The sequence below is a fragment of the Macrosteles quadrilineatus genome, unplaced genomic scaffold (assembly GCF_028750875.1).
Source record: "Macrosteles quadrilineatus isolate MER2022 unplaced genomic scaffold, UCM_ALF_1.0 Scaffold_1__1_contigs__length_201487025, whole genome shotgun sequence".
Lineage (NCBI taxonomy): Eukaryota > Metazoa > Arthropoda > Insecta > Hemiptera > Cicadellidae > Macrosteles > Macrosteles quadrilineatus.
This window is the reverse complement of record NW_026542594.1, coordinates 158,059,404-158,077,334: the sequence shown is the minus strand read 5'-3', so window position 1 is coordinate 158,077,334 and position 17,931 is coordinate 158,059,404. Positions and strand designations below refer to the sequence as shown.

The 17,931-nt window shown below is 38.5% G+C and overlaps 1 protein-coding gene across 2 annotated transcripts in view; it reads right to left on the bottom strand.

Annotated features, from left to right (window-relative positions):
* Positions 1–17,931, bottom strand: part of LOC128988364 (lysine-specific demethylase 3A-like) — a 170,488-nt gene that overhangs the window by 80,590 nt on the left and 71,967 nt on the right. For both annotated transcript variants that reach the window (XM_054409591.1, XM_054409602.1), the window contains exon 6: positions 14,976–15,073. In XM_054409591.1, the coding sequence (XP_054265566.1) occupies positions 14,976–15,073 (98 nt within the window). The remainder of the gene's footprint in view (positions 1–14,975; positions 15,074–17,931) is intronic.

Here is a 17,931-nt window from a genome sequence, read left to right as displayed (position 1 = left end):
TGGGATACACCCTTTCTTCACTGATCACGTAATGCGTGATTTTTTATAAAGTCTTGGAAAAATAAAAGGTAAAATAGATAGAATGCAGGTGTACTGTATGTGGTTTACACACAAATATTCATCAAACTGTGTGATATTTTGTTATTGCAATGAACAATTTGGGAGCATCGTATTGTTTAAGTCGATGGAAAATCTCTGTTGATCCTGTTTTACAAGCAAACCAAAAAGATACAGTAGTCACCACTCTATGCGACATATTCTAACCAGAAAATTGTAATCGTATGATTCTATAAGTATTGGTAGGATTGCAAAGTACTACACAAACATTATTTCAAGGGTAATAACAGTTACAATTTCCGCTGACTTTAAAAGTGTCAACTAAAAAATTATACTAATGGACACACAACTAAATGGAACAACTAATGGAAATACTCACGATGTACATATAACAGTTCGATATAAGCATTGAGTATACACGTCAGTAGATACGTGTATACCCAATGATATAAGCAACGGTTCTTGCAATTTATTGCTTACTAGCTGTTGTACCCGTGCTTTGCAACGGGAAGAGGACACAAAATAGAAACATTTTAATCTTCACATCTGTTGCATATAATAGTTACACATCCACCAATGCTTTTAGAAACAAAATGTAACTTGTATAGCCTTGATACAAACGTTTAAGTTATGACTTTTAAATCTGGTAAGTAGTGGATACCACCATTTTGATTTTGATTAATTTTAAATCTTGTGTAGGCAGATATGAGAAAAACTGACCAAATCTTCGAATAAAACTTTGACATACATGATTTACCTTCATCTCCCTTAGTTACATATCTTTTAATTTATTATCGACATTTTATATTTCAATTTTGAAGTTGCAAAAATACTAATTATTAAATTTAAATGAACGTTTTTAAAATTTCACTCTTCTTTATATTAAATCACAAATCCTTCCATCTTCAAGTTCTTCACTCACAATAAATCATTAGCAAAACTAAGTCAGCTGTTATAAACTTTAGAAATATTGCTGTGCCTTATCAAAACAGTCTTTTGAAATATTAAAGAAACTATATCTATAGGTACTATAAAAAATAAAATAATTTAGCGTTAAAGTCAGCAGACAAATCTAATATGATTATCAAAGCATCAGGGACTAAAAAATGTAATAGCAAATACAGTATATGTTTCATTGCATCTTTGATTCTACTCTGCAAAAATATCAACAAACTTTCTTTACTTTCTGGATAGCCTGAGTACAACAGATTTAAGAAAACAAAAATCAACGCAATTTAGTTATTGATGATATTCTTTAGTTTAATTTAAGCATAGGTTTAGCATGACTTCGTTTACCTAAATATACATATAAAAACAATGTGATGTGCAAGTTATGTTAAGTTAATCTAACACATGTTAAGCAGTTAGAATGTATTTAAAGTAGCCTCCAAATTCACACAAAACATCTATACATTGTAATTTTCATACTGTTTCCATGAAAACATATCAATAACATTATTTTCATAACTTACGCTTTAAAAAATCCAAAGCAGAGCCGGAGTTGATACAGCAACGGTTATAGAATCTTTTTTTTCTATAATCATTGACATATTTTTAGAATAAATAATCCATGATAAAATGGTTAGATTAAAATTAACCTACCTTATGGAAAATATTATATTTAATTTCTTTGTAACAGCTGTCTGAAATTGTGAAATATGCAGTTTAGCAGTTCTTCTTGTTTACATTTAAATGTCAAAGCAAATGTAAACAAACATTGTTAGGGTTCTCATCACAGCCATGGAGACCAATCAATATTTACTTTTAAAATGTTCACCTCAGAACTTTTAAAGCCAAAGGGGCAAAGCCTACGGTCAGTATTGAAATGTGAATAGTCCAATAATGATCCTTGGTATGGTAATTATATTTTTGTAAAATTTAAGCCCAGTTGGTTAAGTAGTTTTTGCACCTATTAGTAACACACATACAGACAGACACCATTAGATTTTTATATAATAGTATAGATTGTTTTTTAGAGTTGTTTTCGGACTTACTCTGTTTTCGGACTTACTCTGTTTTCGGACTTATTCTGTTTTCGGACTTACTCACACTCGTATAAGGTTGTCCACGTTTGTCATTGATAATGTAGCCATGTTACACCCGTTGTCACGAATATGTTTACAAGTTTTCCGTCTGTTTTTGAATAGCGATACATTTTTTCACATACTTAAGAACCACCTGTTACATGTTCGTCTCAATTTTATTTGCTTTAGTAGGCATTCTTTTGGTTGATGAGGACTTCAATAGGTCCTTTCAATGATTGCTCATGAGATATAGTACTTTGTCCATTAATTTTTATTGTTTGATAAAATGGATTAAATTATCCAGCAAGCCCAAATCAAAATAGTAAATATAGTATTTCAAACAAATCAGTAACATGTTAATAATGTAGCCTACATTATTTCCTTGAATTGCATAACAGCAATTAATTGAGCTGATCCTAATATAAATAAATCAATATGTTCTTCATAGGCATAACATGGGTTCTTTAAGAGCCACTGGGGCTGAGCCCAAGGAATTTAAAAATGTAAGGTTGGTTTGCAAATGTACGTGACACGCTCTTTCTAATGAGACATGAATGGTCAAAATCGCCTAAGAAATGCGGATGAGTTCAACGGAAAAATTTCGTGTTGGCGTTATACAGTATGTTTTAAAAGTCCTGGATTGGCTATATTTTTTAACAATATAGATAAAGTAGTGAGACTTGGTATATCAATAATAGCCATAAATATCTACTGTCTTAAGCTATTATCACTTTTTTATCCCTAAGGGAGATGGGCCACAAAGACCAAGACAAAATTCTTATATAATTTTAATACTATTTTATCTGTTTTTGAAATGGCGACCATACAAATGTAAGCATTTTAAGCCCAGTACGAATGGAGATGAGTGTGTGATGAGTGGAGCGATCTTGTTGTCCTGTTAGGGACTAAGGCAGACATAATCCTTAGACACAGCTGTTAATTAATAGTCCATACAGTCAATTAATAGCAGCAGAGATTAAGTTTGGTATCAAATTAAAGGTTTTATTCATAAAAATACATTGCCGCAAACCCAAACTCAAACGATGATGATGATAATAATGTTAATGATGTCGCTAAAACGTATAGTTTGAAATTTAACAGCTGAAAATAAGTGAAATAGAAAAGGTTTTGGTTAAATCCAACAAATTGTAATTGGACACTAGTAAGTACTAGTGCACTTGTTGCTACCTCCCCCCTCCGGTTTCATGTATTCCTCTCAATCAGTTCAAACCTAGGAGGATTAAACATTGATGTTAATTAATGTTAAATCCTCCTAGATTCAAACCTGAAACACCCAGATCGAAACTCGCCTGTCGTTATTTACCATCGCCTTTTTTTATATATTTTTCAAAAAGAAAGATTATATTGATTTAATTTGGATTTTAAAAATGTTAACGTTTAATTTTGTTAAAGATTTATGGTGATACGTAAATATTGTGGTGTAGTAAAGTATATTATATTGCAGTTAAGTGTTAAATTTTGAAATTTTAGGGTGAATCGAGATGAATCTTTTTTTATAACATGGGTCTCTCCTACCTTAACATACATACCAAGTTTCAAAAAACTTTGGTTGGAAAAGTGCAAAGATAAATATTTGTATGTAAAAAATACAAAATGGTGGATATTTGGTTAACGAAACTATTTTGGAAAAAATGTTATCCTTGATTTTCTGTTTATTTTGACCCAAGGAATTACTAGGTAAAGTATCTCCCCGCTTATTTTTAACACCCTGTTTATGATGTATTCTTATAAGTGAAAAATTTAAGCTGGTAATACAGAAAGATGTTTTATAAATAATATGAATGTACAGGTGATCTGTATATTCATCTTTTTCTTGTCCTTAGAACTGTAAATTAAAAGTCCACTCAGCTGTCGCATCGTACGATGTATAGTTCTTTCCATGCGTTGCGAAATGCTAAATTTGCCGTCCTCTTCAACCCAAGTTATCTATTGAACCGCAGGTTGTAAAAAATTAAAAAAAATATATTTTACGCATCACACTTTTGGCTACAACTTTGCCACAGACAAAACCTCTCTAACCCAAAAACAAAAAAAATCTCGCATGCTAACTTTTTCATGCTAGAAATCACGATTTAAAACTATTTCACCATACATATCAATTTTTATTAATTAGATCGGTAAATAGTTTAAAGTTCAAACAAAATAGTCATCGAGTAGGACTAACCAAGAAGCTCTGTGCCAATTTTCAAAATTTTAGCACAACTTTAAGTACACCAAAACACGAAATTATTGAAGTCATGCGTCGAGAGGACTATCGTAGTTTTTAACAGCTTATACTTTTGACCTTCCGGCACTGTTGACTCAGCGAAACTGAACTTATATTTTATCTTTTTTCGTTAATTTATATTAAAACTGTTGTTGCATTAGGTCAAATTCCCAATAAGTCAATTGCTTTAACATAGACTACGTTTTTAGCACGGACTGTACTTTTTGACTTACTGGGATTTTTGATCTACAGACACTGCAAACATTGTAGTTTTTGACCTAGCGGCACAGGTATAAATTATTTGACCTTCCGGGACTGTTGACTTTCTGCAACGCGTCCCCAGGCGGGTACAAATTTCGGACACTGACCGAATTCGGACTATGGGCGTTACATGCTGTTTTACTTGTCTTAGCTGTAGTGTTAACTAATTATTGATCCATTACTATACTAGTTGTAATACCTTGGTAAGTACTGCTCTCGGTAATGATAAGGAATTTAAGGAATTTATCTGGGGATGTACAATGTACATTTTCTTAGCTACCAAGATCATCTCGCTCCATTCTACACTTATCTTTCATTCTCAGCTTAAGACGGACCCTGGAGTGCATCGCTGTCTCAGAGAATCGAATCAAATTCAATTCGTTTTAAAAATATTTTCGGTTAAACGGAAAATATACTTCTTCATACGGGTCTACCCTATCTTATTTTAATTTTCAAACATAGTTCATTTTCAGATGCGAGTTAAAATTTTGGTTGTGTCATATATTAATATATCAACTTGTTTCTTGAACATAAATATTTGCGGACGTTTGGGAATCAAAATGCATCGTCAAGATAAAGTTCACATCATCCAATAAATCATCAATCTAACATCAAACAAACCAAAATCTTACATAAACACTGACGCAACCCGCTGAGGGTTAACACAATGCACATCGACGATAACAGAGTGATAACGTTAACCGATTGTGTTCTACTTTTGGCACATCATGTCGTTGAGCTGGGGCTGGAGAGTGGATTTCACAACTAGAGTGTGAGGCACGTTCAACTCCACGTGATCAACGTGCGACGACAACGTGCGTGCATGAGCATGACTCAACGTGTATAAAAACACCACAGTAGCAGTGTATGTAGAGCAAACGGACACGTCATCCTTAGTCTTGAAACAATGTTTACTAGTAAATGGTAAATACATGATCTGAATAATAAGTCACACAAACTAAAGGCGGTTGGAAACAAACCTAAACAGAACCGCAAATAAAGAATACAACGAATGTGTTTACTTTGTTCGTCATGAACACAATATTGCTATGGCTTAAAATGAGGTAATCTTCAAATTCTTTCATCGGAATAAACGTATTCATTGCATGGGCAAATTGCAGTTCAGCAAGCAAGGTGTAAGAAGGAACAATTTATCAGAATCAAATAGTAGAGTAATGGGTCGAAAAATAGCCAATTTACGCCCCAGTAGTGAAGTATACTATTTTCAGAAAATTTCGTCTTAATTGTTGAGCATTTGATATTACATTCGACTCAACATGTAAAGATACTCATGTAAGTTTAATCCTAACCGTTTCAATAAACATACCTATAGAAAATGAATAGGCAAAAAGAAATGTTTTCACCTTTAGTTTGCCAAAGCCTTTACAAATTACCTTTACAAATGCAGTGTTGAGGAATCGAACTCAGAAATAAAATACACGGAGTAAAATGCTTTCTCCAAGAACACCAACGCAAGCTCGAAATACTTTGACCAAGAATTGGGGGAAATTGCTATGTGGTCTCTAGAAACGCGTTATTTCGGGACTAAAACTATAAATATCTACACTGAACCCCTGGACGATAGCCAGCTAATAGCAGTGTGTTCCAACGATCGTGTGAGACTCGGCCAAACCATTTGGCGAAACTCACGAAAACAATGACATGCATTCTCCATCCCGCGGATAATCTTCTATCTCAGAGGTCACCGTTGTCGCCGAGGATTTACTACTGCTTTTATTGTGACTTGAATTATCTCTACACCCGTTTGCATAAGTTTGCAGTTTTGGACTTCATAGTAATATATGCGGACAGCTGTTGATTCAGTGTTTGATACCACAGGGGAATGGAAGCCAGCGGCATATGCAAGGAATATGTGAGAGGCTACACTGGTCACATTTACTTGTAACATTACATGCCTCATAGCAGGCACAGTACGAAGATACACAGATATGATCTGCACAACGTTTTTTCGCAATAACATCGTCAGCGTATGGCGGAAGGAAATGATCCCGGGACCGAGGCCTAGACGCGTTGTTGTAGTGCTGTGCTGGTGCTAAGCCGGCCAAGGCAAACAGCAACAACCCAGTGATTCGCCGTGGGTCGTGGACGTGTACCACGCAACGTGTATCAGGTATGATAATGAGGGTCTCACTGGACAAAGGCCAGTTTTCCAAACATAGGCCAAATGCTAAATATCACAGGCAATCTAGGTTATTCTTGTATATTCTACGTATTATTTGTTTAAAATGAATATCCTATCGACATTAAAGTAGTGCAATACTATAGCCACTTATGCGACTGTTTGACCACTTAGCGGCAGCAGTATTGCTTTGTGTGATTAATCATAAAATCAATCTCATTCGTAACACATAATTTCGCTTATGACGGATATGACTATTCGCGGTAGGCCTACAGTATCGCCCGTTTCTTATACAACCCCCGTGAGTAACCCATAAACAACTATGGCCCCATCACCATTACCGAGAACTGAGACTCGTTTTTTACCTCGCGCCGCGCTGCGATCAATATCCAATCCAAGGCTAGAACGCGGCATTCCGAGCGGGTCCGGTCTCGGAAACGGGAATATCTAGTCTGACCGGTCGTGGCGGCGGCGGACAGAGAAAGCTATAACCGGGAAACTTGACTTGTGACCACTGACCAGAGCTGATCTGGCCGTCAACGTGTAGACAATAGCCGAGGAAAGGTGCAGACTGTGAGAGAAGCCATCTGGTCATCTAGCCATTAACAGCTCCTGGAGTGTTAGTTCCTCAGCACGTAACAGTACACACTACTCAGTAGCAATTATAATATGGTATATTCTATCCATAAAACAATATCAGTCGCCGCTGTATGTCCCAGGACCAGGACAGATGGCAGGGGAGGCGCGCTGCGCGGGTCTGTTCCCGTTATTCCCGGTCGTCGACCCAAGCCCCTCTCTCTCATCTGCTCCACACTGCACCAGGCACCAGGACCAGGCCGACGAATCCAAATATAAGATACACTTTACATAAGCCATTCTACTAAACATTAGCGAGACACAACACAATCCTTACGTAATAATTATGAGACGCACGGAAAGATTTTTGGGGAGTATTCATTATACTTGAAACCCTATATTCAATGTAACGCAGACAGAATCATAAAACAAATACTGTTCAATGAAAAATCAAGGGAGCTAAAGGTTATGAATAAATTTGTAGCTTTGTACCAAAGTACACTGACTTGATTCTTTAGCGGATGTATTCTATCGTATGGTTGTTCCTCGACATGTATTGTTTATTTGACTTATTCCATAATGTTGTACTGTACTTCTGTTAAATCTTTCAAAGTTACCACAATCGGAACGTCGAGAAGACAGAGCCATCTACCAAAAAGACAAGTTAAAAAAGTATCTAGAAATGATACTGAAAATATTGTACAGTGATAGAGAACCATTGGAAACAAACTGTTATAACTTATTATACTTTTACAAAATGGTTTTCCAGTAACAGGTGTTTGTCGTAGACGGCGTTGATTCAAATCCAAGTGTAACCAGCCTCACAATAACGAATATAGATCAATTTTTCCAATAGGCCTACTGTACGCACTTTTTGTCCAAAATAGTGGACATTTTTGTCATCGAATATTAAAGATTTGTTCTAAAATCAGTTGTAATTGAAAATCCATGTTAATTTGTTAGCCTAATAATATGTTGTGATTAGCTTACTGACCGAGATCAACAAAGACTTACGTCATATTATTACTGATGGTTTATGTCATCGTTACAGAACTTTTCAACGAAACATAAATTAAATACTCAAGTGACATAAATAACTCTGTTCATATGACTTTATAAACAACTCTAATGAGTTGTTTATATTGTTGCATTGCGTAAGGCCACCGTTTATTTATACCACTCATCAGTAGTAAATACATAATATTATTCAAACTTATCCTAATAGTATGCTGTTGATATGCAATATGCTATTGTGCTGTTGAAATTTTAATTGCCATTAGTCACGGCTACGGTAACGGTTGGCCCGTTGCTGAGTGTTTAGTGAACTTTTTATTGATGATATAACGACCCGCAGCATTGGGCGGCCATTTTGCGAGCGTGATGCGGTAATTGGCAGAGTTCACGGAAGTGGGGCGACCGTGCAGCGCTCTACCGGGAATCTGCCCACCTCTAGTTACAACACCGACACCAAACAAGACTGACGACACGAAACGAAGACTGCACACTAGCTTAAAAATATACTACAGTTGAAAAATACTACGCTACAGGAAATGGAAATATTTGTACAATGCTTCAATTAGAACAGTTAATTTTACAACTGAAAATTTACTGCAATTAAAGGGACTAGTTTACAGAAAAGAATATTGCTGGTTATTATATGGTAGTAAAAACTAGGCACAGTACTTGTTAAAACTCGGGTGGATAACAACGAAGAAAAATAACGCTTGCTCTGGTACAGTATTTGGTATTCAGAGATAAAATTGGGCAAACAATAACAAGCAATTACTCGGCAGAACAAACAGAACTGTGGTGATGAGTATTGGAACCGTCGCCTCCAAGTTCTGGATTGTGGCGATACAGGGGTGGGGAGGAGGGGTTGAAACTAATCCGACAAAACACGATCGCGGCTAAACAATCACTAGACTTTCGCCGACCTACTCGCAACTCGCAATTCGCTACCCCCTGACGCTCGATAGTTGCGCAATCAACAGGACCCGGCGGCCTTCGGGACGGTAAAAGAATTCGAATGAATGAAAAACACCCCTCGGGGAGCTGTCAGGGGAGCGGCGTGCTGATGCGAGGCGGCGCCACCCCCCCCCCCCCACATCCCTCCCTCTCGCATTGTGTTCGGCCAACTCATTAAAACAGTCATAAACCAAGAGCAGCATTCACGTCGCAATTTGAAAGTCTAAACAAGCGCGGAGGTGAGCCAGCCGCAGCCGCCCACCGTCGTGTGTGTGTGTACGTGCATGTGAGAGTTAAGTATTACCACTTCTGTCTACTGACTGGGGCTGTGACATCGTTAGTGCCCCGATTGATCGTTGATGCCCCTACATGGCAATACGTTCACGTACGAGACGTAGGCTAATTAGGGGGTGGGGCGTAACAACGGCAATCAAGATTATTAACTATTCACAAGCTGATTATACATTTAAACCTTGACAAAAAACTGTCTATGATAAATCTGGAATTGAAAATAAAATCTTTTAGTACAAGCGCTTGTATTTGTTATTTTGCTGTTTCTGGTATAGCGTAACTACCCAATTCCTATAATTAATTTGGCCTAATATTGCACACGGTGAACAAAGAGCATATCTTTAGGATCTTTCAAAAATTAGAATTTATGATGAAGTAAACGGATGATTGCAATCAGGGTTCTTTTCCAATTATTATTTTGTTCATGGATGAAATTCATAAAAGGTAATAATAATAGGAGCTTTTAGACACACACAACACACAAATATTATCCAATTACGCATGACGGAAGTAATAAATGCATTTAAAAGTTAATAGAATTAGTATTTGTTATAGTGGGGTTGCACTTTGAATCACAGCACAGACGTATAAAAGAGGTGGAAACATTCAGAGCTTCATGGCGACCGAGTCTCAACTCAAGGACAAGTTGGAAACTACAGAAACAGCAATCAGCGCTGGGCGCACCAGACATAAATAGCTCAACTGATAGAAGCACATCACACGTAAAATTCAATATTTCAATACAATGCCACTCACCTGAGGCTAGTAATCCAACAGAGGGGCGACTAAATATACTGATAATCACGTCAACAAAACGTAAAGCGACACACTTTGGAGAAAATACAATGCGACGAGAGGCAACAAGAGACACCAAGTCGCATGAGGATTTCAACACTTGTGAGAGACCGAGGAGAGGTTCGGGCAGGCTCGGGACACTTCGGCAATGCTCGGGTGAACACAATCATGGCTGCTTGCCCTGTCTCTGTCTCTGTCAACCTCTCACACACTGGCCGAGCTATTCATCTCACGCAACTGGCGAAGGAAATCGACATCAACGTGTTGCAATTTATTCCGCGCATTATGTAGATTCACTACGATGTATTAACTCTCATCGGAATGTCCATTATTGTGATTTTAAAAAGCGCTACGATTGAACGCATTCATCCACAGACTTGTTAATTTAATTACGTTGTACATCGAATTAAAACAAGCTAAATATAGGTTTTCGAACATTTTATCAACGTCAGTTAATTTGTCCCACGATCAGACCAAAGAATCAAATGGGGCGGTTCCTTCTGGCGTACTCACCGCGAGGTTTCCGGAACTGTTTTTATGAAAGAAGAAATAAATATTCGCAACTGTTGATCGTTGACGACGCGGTCGGTACTAAAAAAAACATACATTATGCGGTTCACACGAGTGACCCAACGCATTTGATTTAACCACTTTTCGGGCTTATAGAAGTTGTCAAATACGTACTGTAGTGAAAACGGGTACCAAGGGTCAACCATTTGATTTAAAAGAGCGAAAGATTCACCAGGATTAAATCCAATATTGCATAATTATCACTCAGCTTTTCCTCAATTACCACTGTATAGTGTGTTGTTGATCAATTAACCAATTATCTTACATGGTATCTCGGCATCATGCTCACAATTAATCTTCAATAAGGCCAATCATAAAATTATCAAACATGATTGCCTAAATCGAAATTGACGTTGGAAGACTTGCATGTGAAATGCTGAAATTGTGTGAAACATTATTATTTGGCTCGGGTCAACTTATACGACCTTAAAACTTCGTCGCCCTCTATGCGCTTTAAGGCAACTACAGTATAGCAAACGTGCTCAGGTATTTAGAGGTCATCAAGAGCTATCAGTGTCCCTAGATAGCAGCTGTATACCGGACCTTGTGAGCCTGACTACACACCAACACCAAGGTCGACTGGTGACGAACACCACATTTATTTAGTCAGGAGAGGAAATTTCTGGAATCTGATCCAACTTGTCTATCCACGATTGAACAAAGAAGTCAGAAGTTTAAGAAAATATGTTAAACAAGAATAATATTGCGACACTGGATACCTTAGCTCATTCCGACAGTTCAATATGGCATTCTCAATCGGTTTCAACTTACAAACAACTATTGTGATGATTTTGGTAGAGAGTTCTTACAGACTGTGTATAGTATAAAAGAAAATGTATATAAATTGCATTTTGGTCAATACACAATCCATAATAACAAAATAACTTACTTGTTTTCTCAGTTGACAATATTTTCGTGAAAGAATGTTTTTGTTATATTTCGTATTTTCACCTGTTTCACAATAACTAGGCCTATCAAATGATGGATTTACAATAAAATGGATAACATTAATTATCTAAGGGAAGAAAAATGAACATGCAGTTCATAATCTGTTACACTTTATCAAACCAAAAACTTGTAAACCCCATTTCAACCACCACCTGCCATACGGATCTGTAAAAAACACCATTATTTATAGTTTTTAAATGAACTAGAATATTACTAATCCTGCCAAAGAGATTAAATCTGAGATCGGATATAACTATAAAGTTATATGAGGTCGTAGTCGTAGTAGGTCAGCTACCGAATAGAATTGGGAGAAAGTAGGCGCTATCTTGGTAGCGACCTCGTAAATCCAAGGTCTTGACATAACTCGACTACAGCTAGGAGTGAGTTACTGTACATACACAAACGTCGAGGTCATGACTTACAAATTGATTGTACAGTACTTGTATACCATGCCTGCACTACGGTATCATAAAAATCGGTACATTACGAAAAAAAACTTGCATCAGGACTTTTAATACCACCATCTGCGCAATCTGGAATGATTTATTATTGTGTGGAGTGACGGAAACGTTGTGTATAATGATAACAGTGTTAATATAAGGTAAAGAGAAAAAAGGTCACTTCGCAAATGAACCGTCGAGGACTGCAGGTGGGGAAAAATCAACCGAGGACATAAAGGCAGGTTATTTGGCTTGGACCGTGAAAGTAGTAAACACTTGTCTAAAGCCGGCTGCGTGGAAATAGCAGCAGTTTGTTGTGGACGACAGACGTTCAGCAGATGCCCAGGGCGGTGTCTGGGTCTGCACAGGAATAGAGATGTTGTACACAGCGCAGCACACGCACATGTGAACAACACATGTAGGTAGGCTTTTATACTTAAAATGCAATCTATTCTCACGGGCGTGATTTGGGCGTTGACCAAACCAACACAACATACAATATTGCTCAGCAATATATAGGAATACTCACGTCACGGGTGTAGTTCGTCCAGTAGTTGTGGTACTGTTTATACTCACGGACATAGTGAGTACATTATAGTTACAGTATATTCTCATGGACGTGATGAGTTTAATAGTAACGATATATGTATGTAATGAAAGGGATATAATGAAGACGGGGATTGAGGAGTGTTTGGTTACAGTATATATACTCACGTGCGTGGTAAAGTCAGAGGGTTAGGATTGTATGATTACAGTATATATACTTACGGGCATGGTGAGGGCAGGGGGTGAGGATTGCATGGTTACAGTATATAGTCATAGGAGGGGTGAGGGCAGGGTTTAAGGATTGCATGATTACAGTATATACTCACAAGAGGGGTTAAGGAAGGGGGGTGAGGTTAGTATGGTTACAGTATATATACTCACAGGCGTGGTGAGGGCAGGGGTGAGGATTGTATGAAAAGTATACACTCATAGGAGGGGTGAGGGCAGGGGGTGAGGATTGTATGATTACAGTATATATACTCACGGGCATGGTGAGGGCTGGGGTGAGGATTGTATGATTAAAGTATATACACATAGGAGGGGTAAGGGCAGGGGGTGAGGATTGTATGATTACAGTATATATACTCACGGGCGTGGTGAGGGCAGGGGTGAGGATTGTATGATTACAGTATATATACTTACGGGCATGGTGAGGGCAGGGGGTGAGGATTGTATAGTTACAGTACTGTATATACTCATAGGAGGGGTGAGGTTTGCATGGTTACATATATATACTCACAGGCGTGGTAGGGCAGGGGTGAGGATTGTATGGTTACAGTATATATAGTCACGGGCGTGGTGAGGGCAGGGGGTGAGGATTGTATAGTTACAGTACTGTATATACTCATAGGAGGGGTGAGGTTTGCATGGTTACATATATATACTCACAGGCGTGGTAGGGCAGGGGTGAGGATTGTATGGTTACAGTATATATAGTCACGGGCGTGGTGAGGATTGTATGGTTACAGTATATATAGTCACGGGCGTGGTGAGGGCAGGGGTGAGGATTGTATGGTTACAGTATACATAGTCACGGGCGTGGTGAGGGCAGGGGTGAGGATTGTATGGTTACAGTATATATAGTCACGGGCGTGGTGAGGGCAGGGGTGAGGATTGTATGGTTACAGTATATATAGTCACGGGCGTGGTGAGGGCAGGGGTGAGGATTGTATGGTTACAGTATATATAGTCACAGGCGTGGTAGGGCAGGGGTGAGGATTGTATGGTTACAGTATATATAGTCACGGGCGTGGTGAGGGCAGGGGTGAGGATTGTATGGTTACAGTATATATAGTCACGGGCGTGGTGAGGGCAGGGGTGAGGATTGTATGGTTACAGTATATATAGTCACGGGCGTGGTGAGGGCAGGGGTGAGGATTGTATGGTTACAGTATATATAGTCACGGGCGTGGTGAGGGCAGGGGTGAGGATTGTATGGTTACAGTATATATAGTCACAGGCGTGGTAGGGCAGGGGTGAGGATTGTATGGTTACAGTATATATAGTCACGGGCGTGGTGAGGGCAGGGGTGAGGATTGTATGATTAAAGTATATACTAATAGGAGGGGTGAGAGCAGGGGGTGAGGATTGTATGATTGCAGTATATATACTCACAGGAGGGGTGAGGGCAGGGGGTGAGGATTGTATGATTGCAGTATACACTCACAGGAGGGGTGAGGGCAGGGGGTGAGGATTGCAAGATTACAGTATATATACTCACGGGCGTGGTGAGGATTGTATGATACAGTATATACACACGGGCATGGTGAGGGCAGGGGGTGAGGATTGTATGGTTACATTATATATATTCACGGGCGTGGTGAGGGCAGGGGTGAGGATTATATGGTTACAGTATATATACTCACGGGCGTGGTGAGGGCAGGGGGTGAGGATTATATGGTTACAGTATATATACTCACGGGCATGGTGAGGGCAGGGGGTGAGGATTGTATGGTTACAGTATATATACTCACGGGCATGGTGAGGGCAGGGGGTGAGGATTGTATGGTTACATTATATATACTCACGGGCGTGGTGAGGGCAGGGGGTGAGGATTATATGGTTACAGTATATATACTCACGGTCGTGGTGAGGGCAGGGGGTGAGGATTATATGGTTACAGTATATATACTCACGGGCGTGGTGAGGGCAGGGGGCGGGGCGGGTGTATTGCTGGACCGTGACCGTCGTGGCGTGATGCCCACGTCCTCTCCCCGCATTATGGACTCTACCACTGCAACACAATGGAATAAAATAAAATATTGAAGTTACTTTTGTTGCACTTAAATCAAAGTATCTTAAACTTTACAGCGTTACCTTTCTTTACCTCTGATCTAGCTATAGTCTTATCTATGGTAGGATAACTATTAGGGAAAGAACCATTCAATTCATCTTAAATTTAAAAGCGTGATTACCATATTTGTTTGTGGGGTTTTCATAGTATTTTACAATTTAAGGCAAGACGAAGTAACTATCAAAACTCATAGGGAAAGTTTGAATAAGTATTTTAACATTGGAAGTTTTATAAACTAATTTTAGTAGGAGGAAGGCAAAGATATTGCTATACAGTATGCAAGGGCATGTTTAAACAAGGCAAGATTGAGGTGCATAACAATAATGAAAAAGTATTCGCGTTGCACAAGTTTCAGAATAGCTTCCGCGATGTTTTGTACGAAGGCACAAAGGAACTGTGTGACCTATTTCGCCACAGTGAACGCGATAATAAAACCGCTCTCTATCTCTGAGGAAAACCATTTCCACCCCCCACCCTACCACCCGACACACAAAACCCTTCACACAAAACCTACTTCGCCGCCCTTCGCCCTTTAGTACTCTCTGGCTCTACACGCCTCTCCTCGCCCTCAACTTCCCTCTCCCATTCCTCCTTGTGCGACTTTGTTCGACTCAGTTGAGTTGAGTTAATTACATCAATGTGTCTGAAAGCTGCACCGCTGTATCGTCGCTATGAACACAGTCATATACTACGTCTATGCAACAAAATAGAACAAGAATTATATTGCGTTAATTACCTCACAGCCATCGATCTAATTTGTTTTTCAATGAATTCCATTGGAATGAAAATGTAAGTCTATTATAAGATTTGTTGTAAATAAAAATTAGGTATTAACACCACATATGTATATAACAACTGTGTGGCTGAACCGAACACTGGTCTTATGGGACGCCTATGAAGCCAAGGGTGTGATTGTTACTCTTTTATAGTAACCCCCTCTCCTAAGAAATATTGCGCCACATGAAATCGCGCGCAGTAAGATCCCCACAGTACCCTTTATACCTCATAGAGGGAGGCTAAAAGGGTACTTTCCTGTACCCGGGTACAACAGTTACAGGTACTCTAAAGTACCAGTTACAAATACCCGTTACAAAAGTACCCGGTTACAGAAGTACTCTTGTCCAGTGTAGGTAGGTAGAGTATCTGTATCTACTAGATGAAATCGGTACAGATAAAGAGTTAACTGGAGTACCTCTTTACCTCTTTTTGTGTCTGTTATGTTTATTCAAAATGTGTAAAGTGGTTGTATGAAAATGCTTACCACTTTGACCTGTATATTAAAAACAATTATCGCACAAGATATAAACCCAACGGTAAATTTACTTTATTGCAGTAACCTAAATTGAGTAAAATATCGAAATGAAAAAAGTAGGCCTATATTCAGGAATTAATTTCCTAACATTATTTATACCTGGCGACAGTTAGTTGTGGTTAGGCCTAAATTAAAAAACGTAGTTCCTAAAAGTGCCCCCACAGCTAACAAGAGCGCTGCTGCTGTGTTATCTCAGAAATAAATTGTTCAAAGTTACTTACGGGTACTGAGTACTGACTGGCTACCATAACCTGTACACTGTACACACTTTTCCCAACTCCGTAGATAGATATTAGAAGTACCCGGATACTTTTGTAACGGGTATTTAAGATTTTGAGTAACCGTTACTCTCAAACTCAAGAAGTAACTCAAGAAGTTCTCGTTCAAGAAGTTCCTCACAAACCTAATGATTATTGGGATTTTACTGAGTACCCATAAGCAATTATTAGAGTTTGATCAAGGATATGTAGTTTAAGGTTCTCATAAACCTAATAATGTTTAATGACATTTTACTGAGTGTATGCGCACACTCATAAGCAATGACTCTAACGACTTCGTCCATACTAGTTGTATTAATGCAGTGCTATACAATGTGTTTTGTGGGTATGGAGGTATTTTTATACCTGTTTACGAAATTTTTAAGGACGATTCTTAATGACTTGTACTTATTTTAATACCAGGTTTTTTTAAAACATAACTCAAAGTGTTTTAGCTAAAGTTGTTTGCTATATTGTGGTGATGCAATACAAGCTTAGGTACGGAGATTATGTAGTTATGTTGAAGTGTCACAGCTGAACCAATACACCTGCAGCAGATGCGGGCAAGGTGCACTGACGTACATGTACACGCTCATACTCACGGCACAAGTCTGCTTACTTCTGTAAATCGATCGATTTTTGAGTGGTTGACCTAAATTATAGTAAGTAATCGGGTGATGGTAAACCATTTTTTTTAAACTTGACTGGGAAGTTTTGTAAACTCATTGCTAACTTTCAAAAATTTGATTATATTTAAAATACATGGAACTATATATTATATTCAGGAACAGTAACTTACTGATTTAGTCAATTCAGACTCCTTCGCAACAGTGTACATAATCTGAAGCCAATGTTACTAAACTTAAAATACAAAGTACGTTTGGAGGAGTCATTCTATACAAAATGGTCGAATATTATCTGCTCAACAAGCAACGTAATCCACAAAGCACAACCAAACTCCTTGAAGGAGCGAACATTACATGTCCAGTGCGGCTTATCCTCCCTCCCCATTCCCAACCAACCAGACTAGACTGATTGCTTTCATCTCTCCTAATTTTCCCTTCCACTTCCACCGTCCGCGCTTTGCCGCTCTGCTCTCAACTGTTTACTCAACTCTACGTTACGGCTGCACTCGTTCTGATACGTATCACCATCGCAAACGAAGACACGTTAGCTCGATAACAAAATAACTGGCCTAACGAAAATGTGTTTAATTAAGTATTATTAAT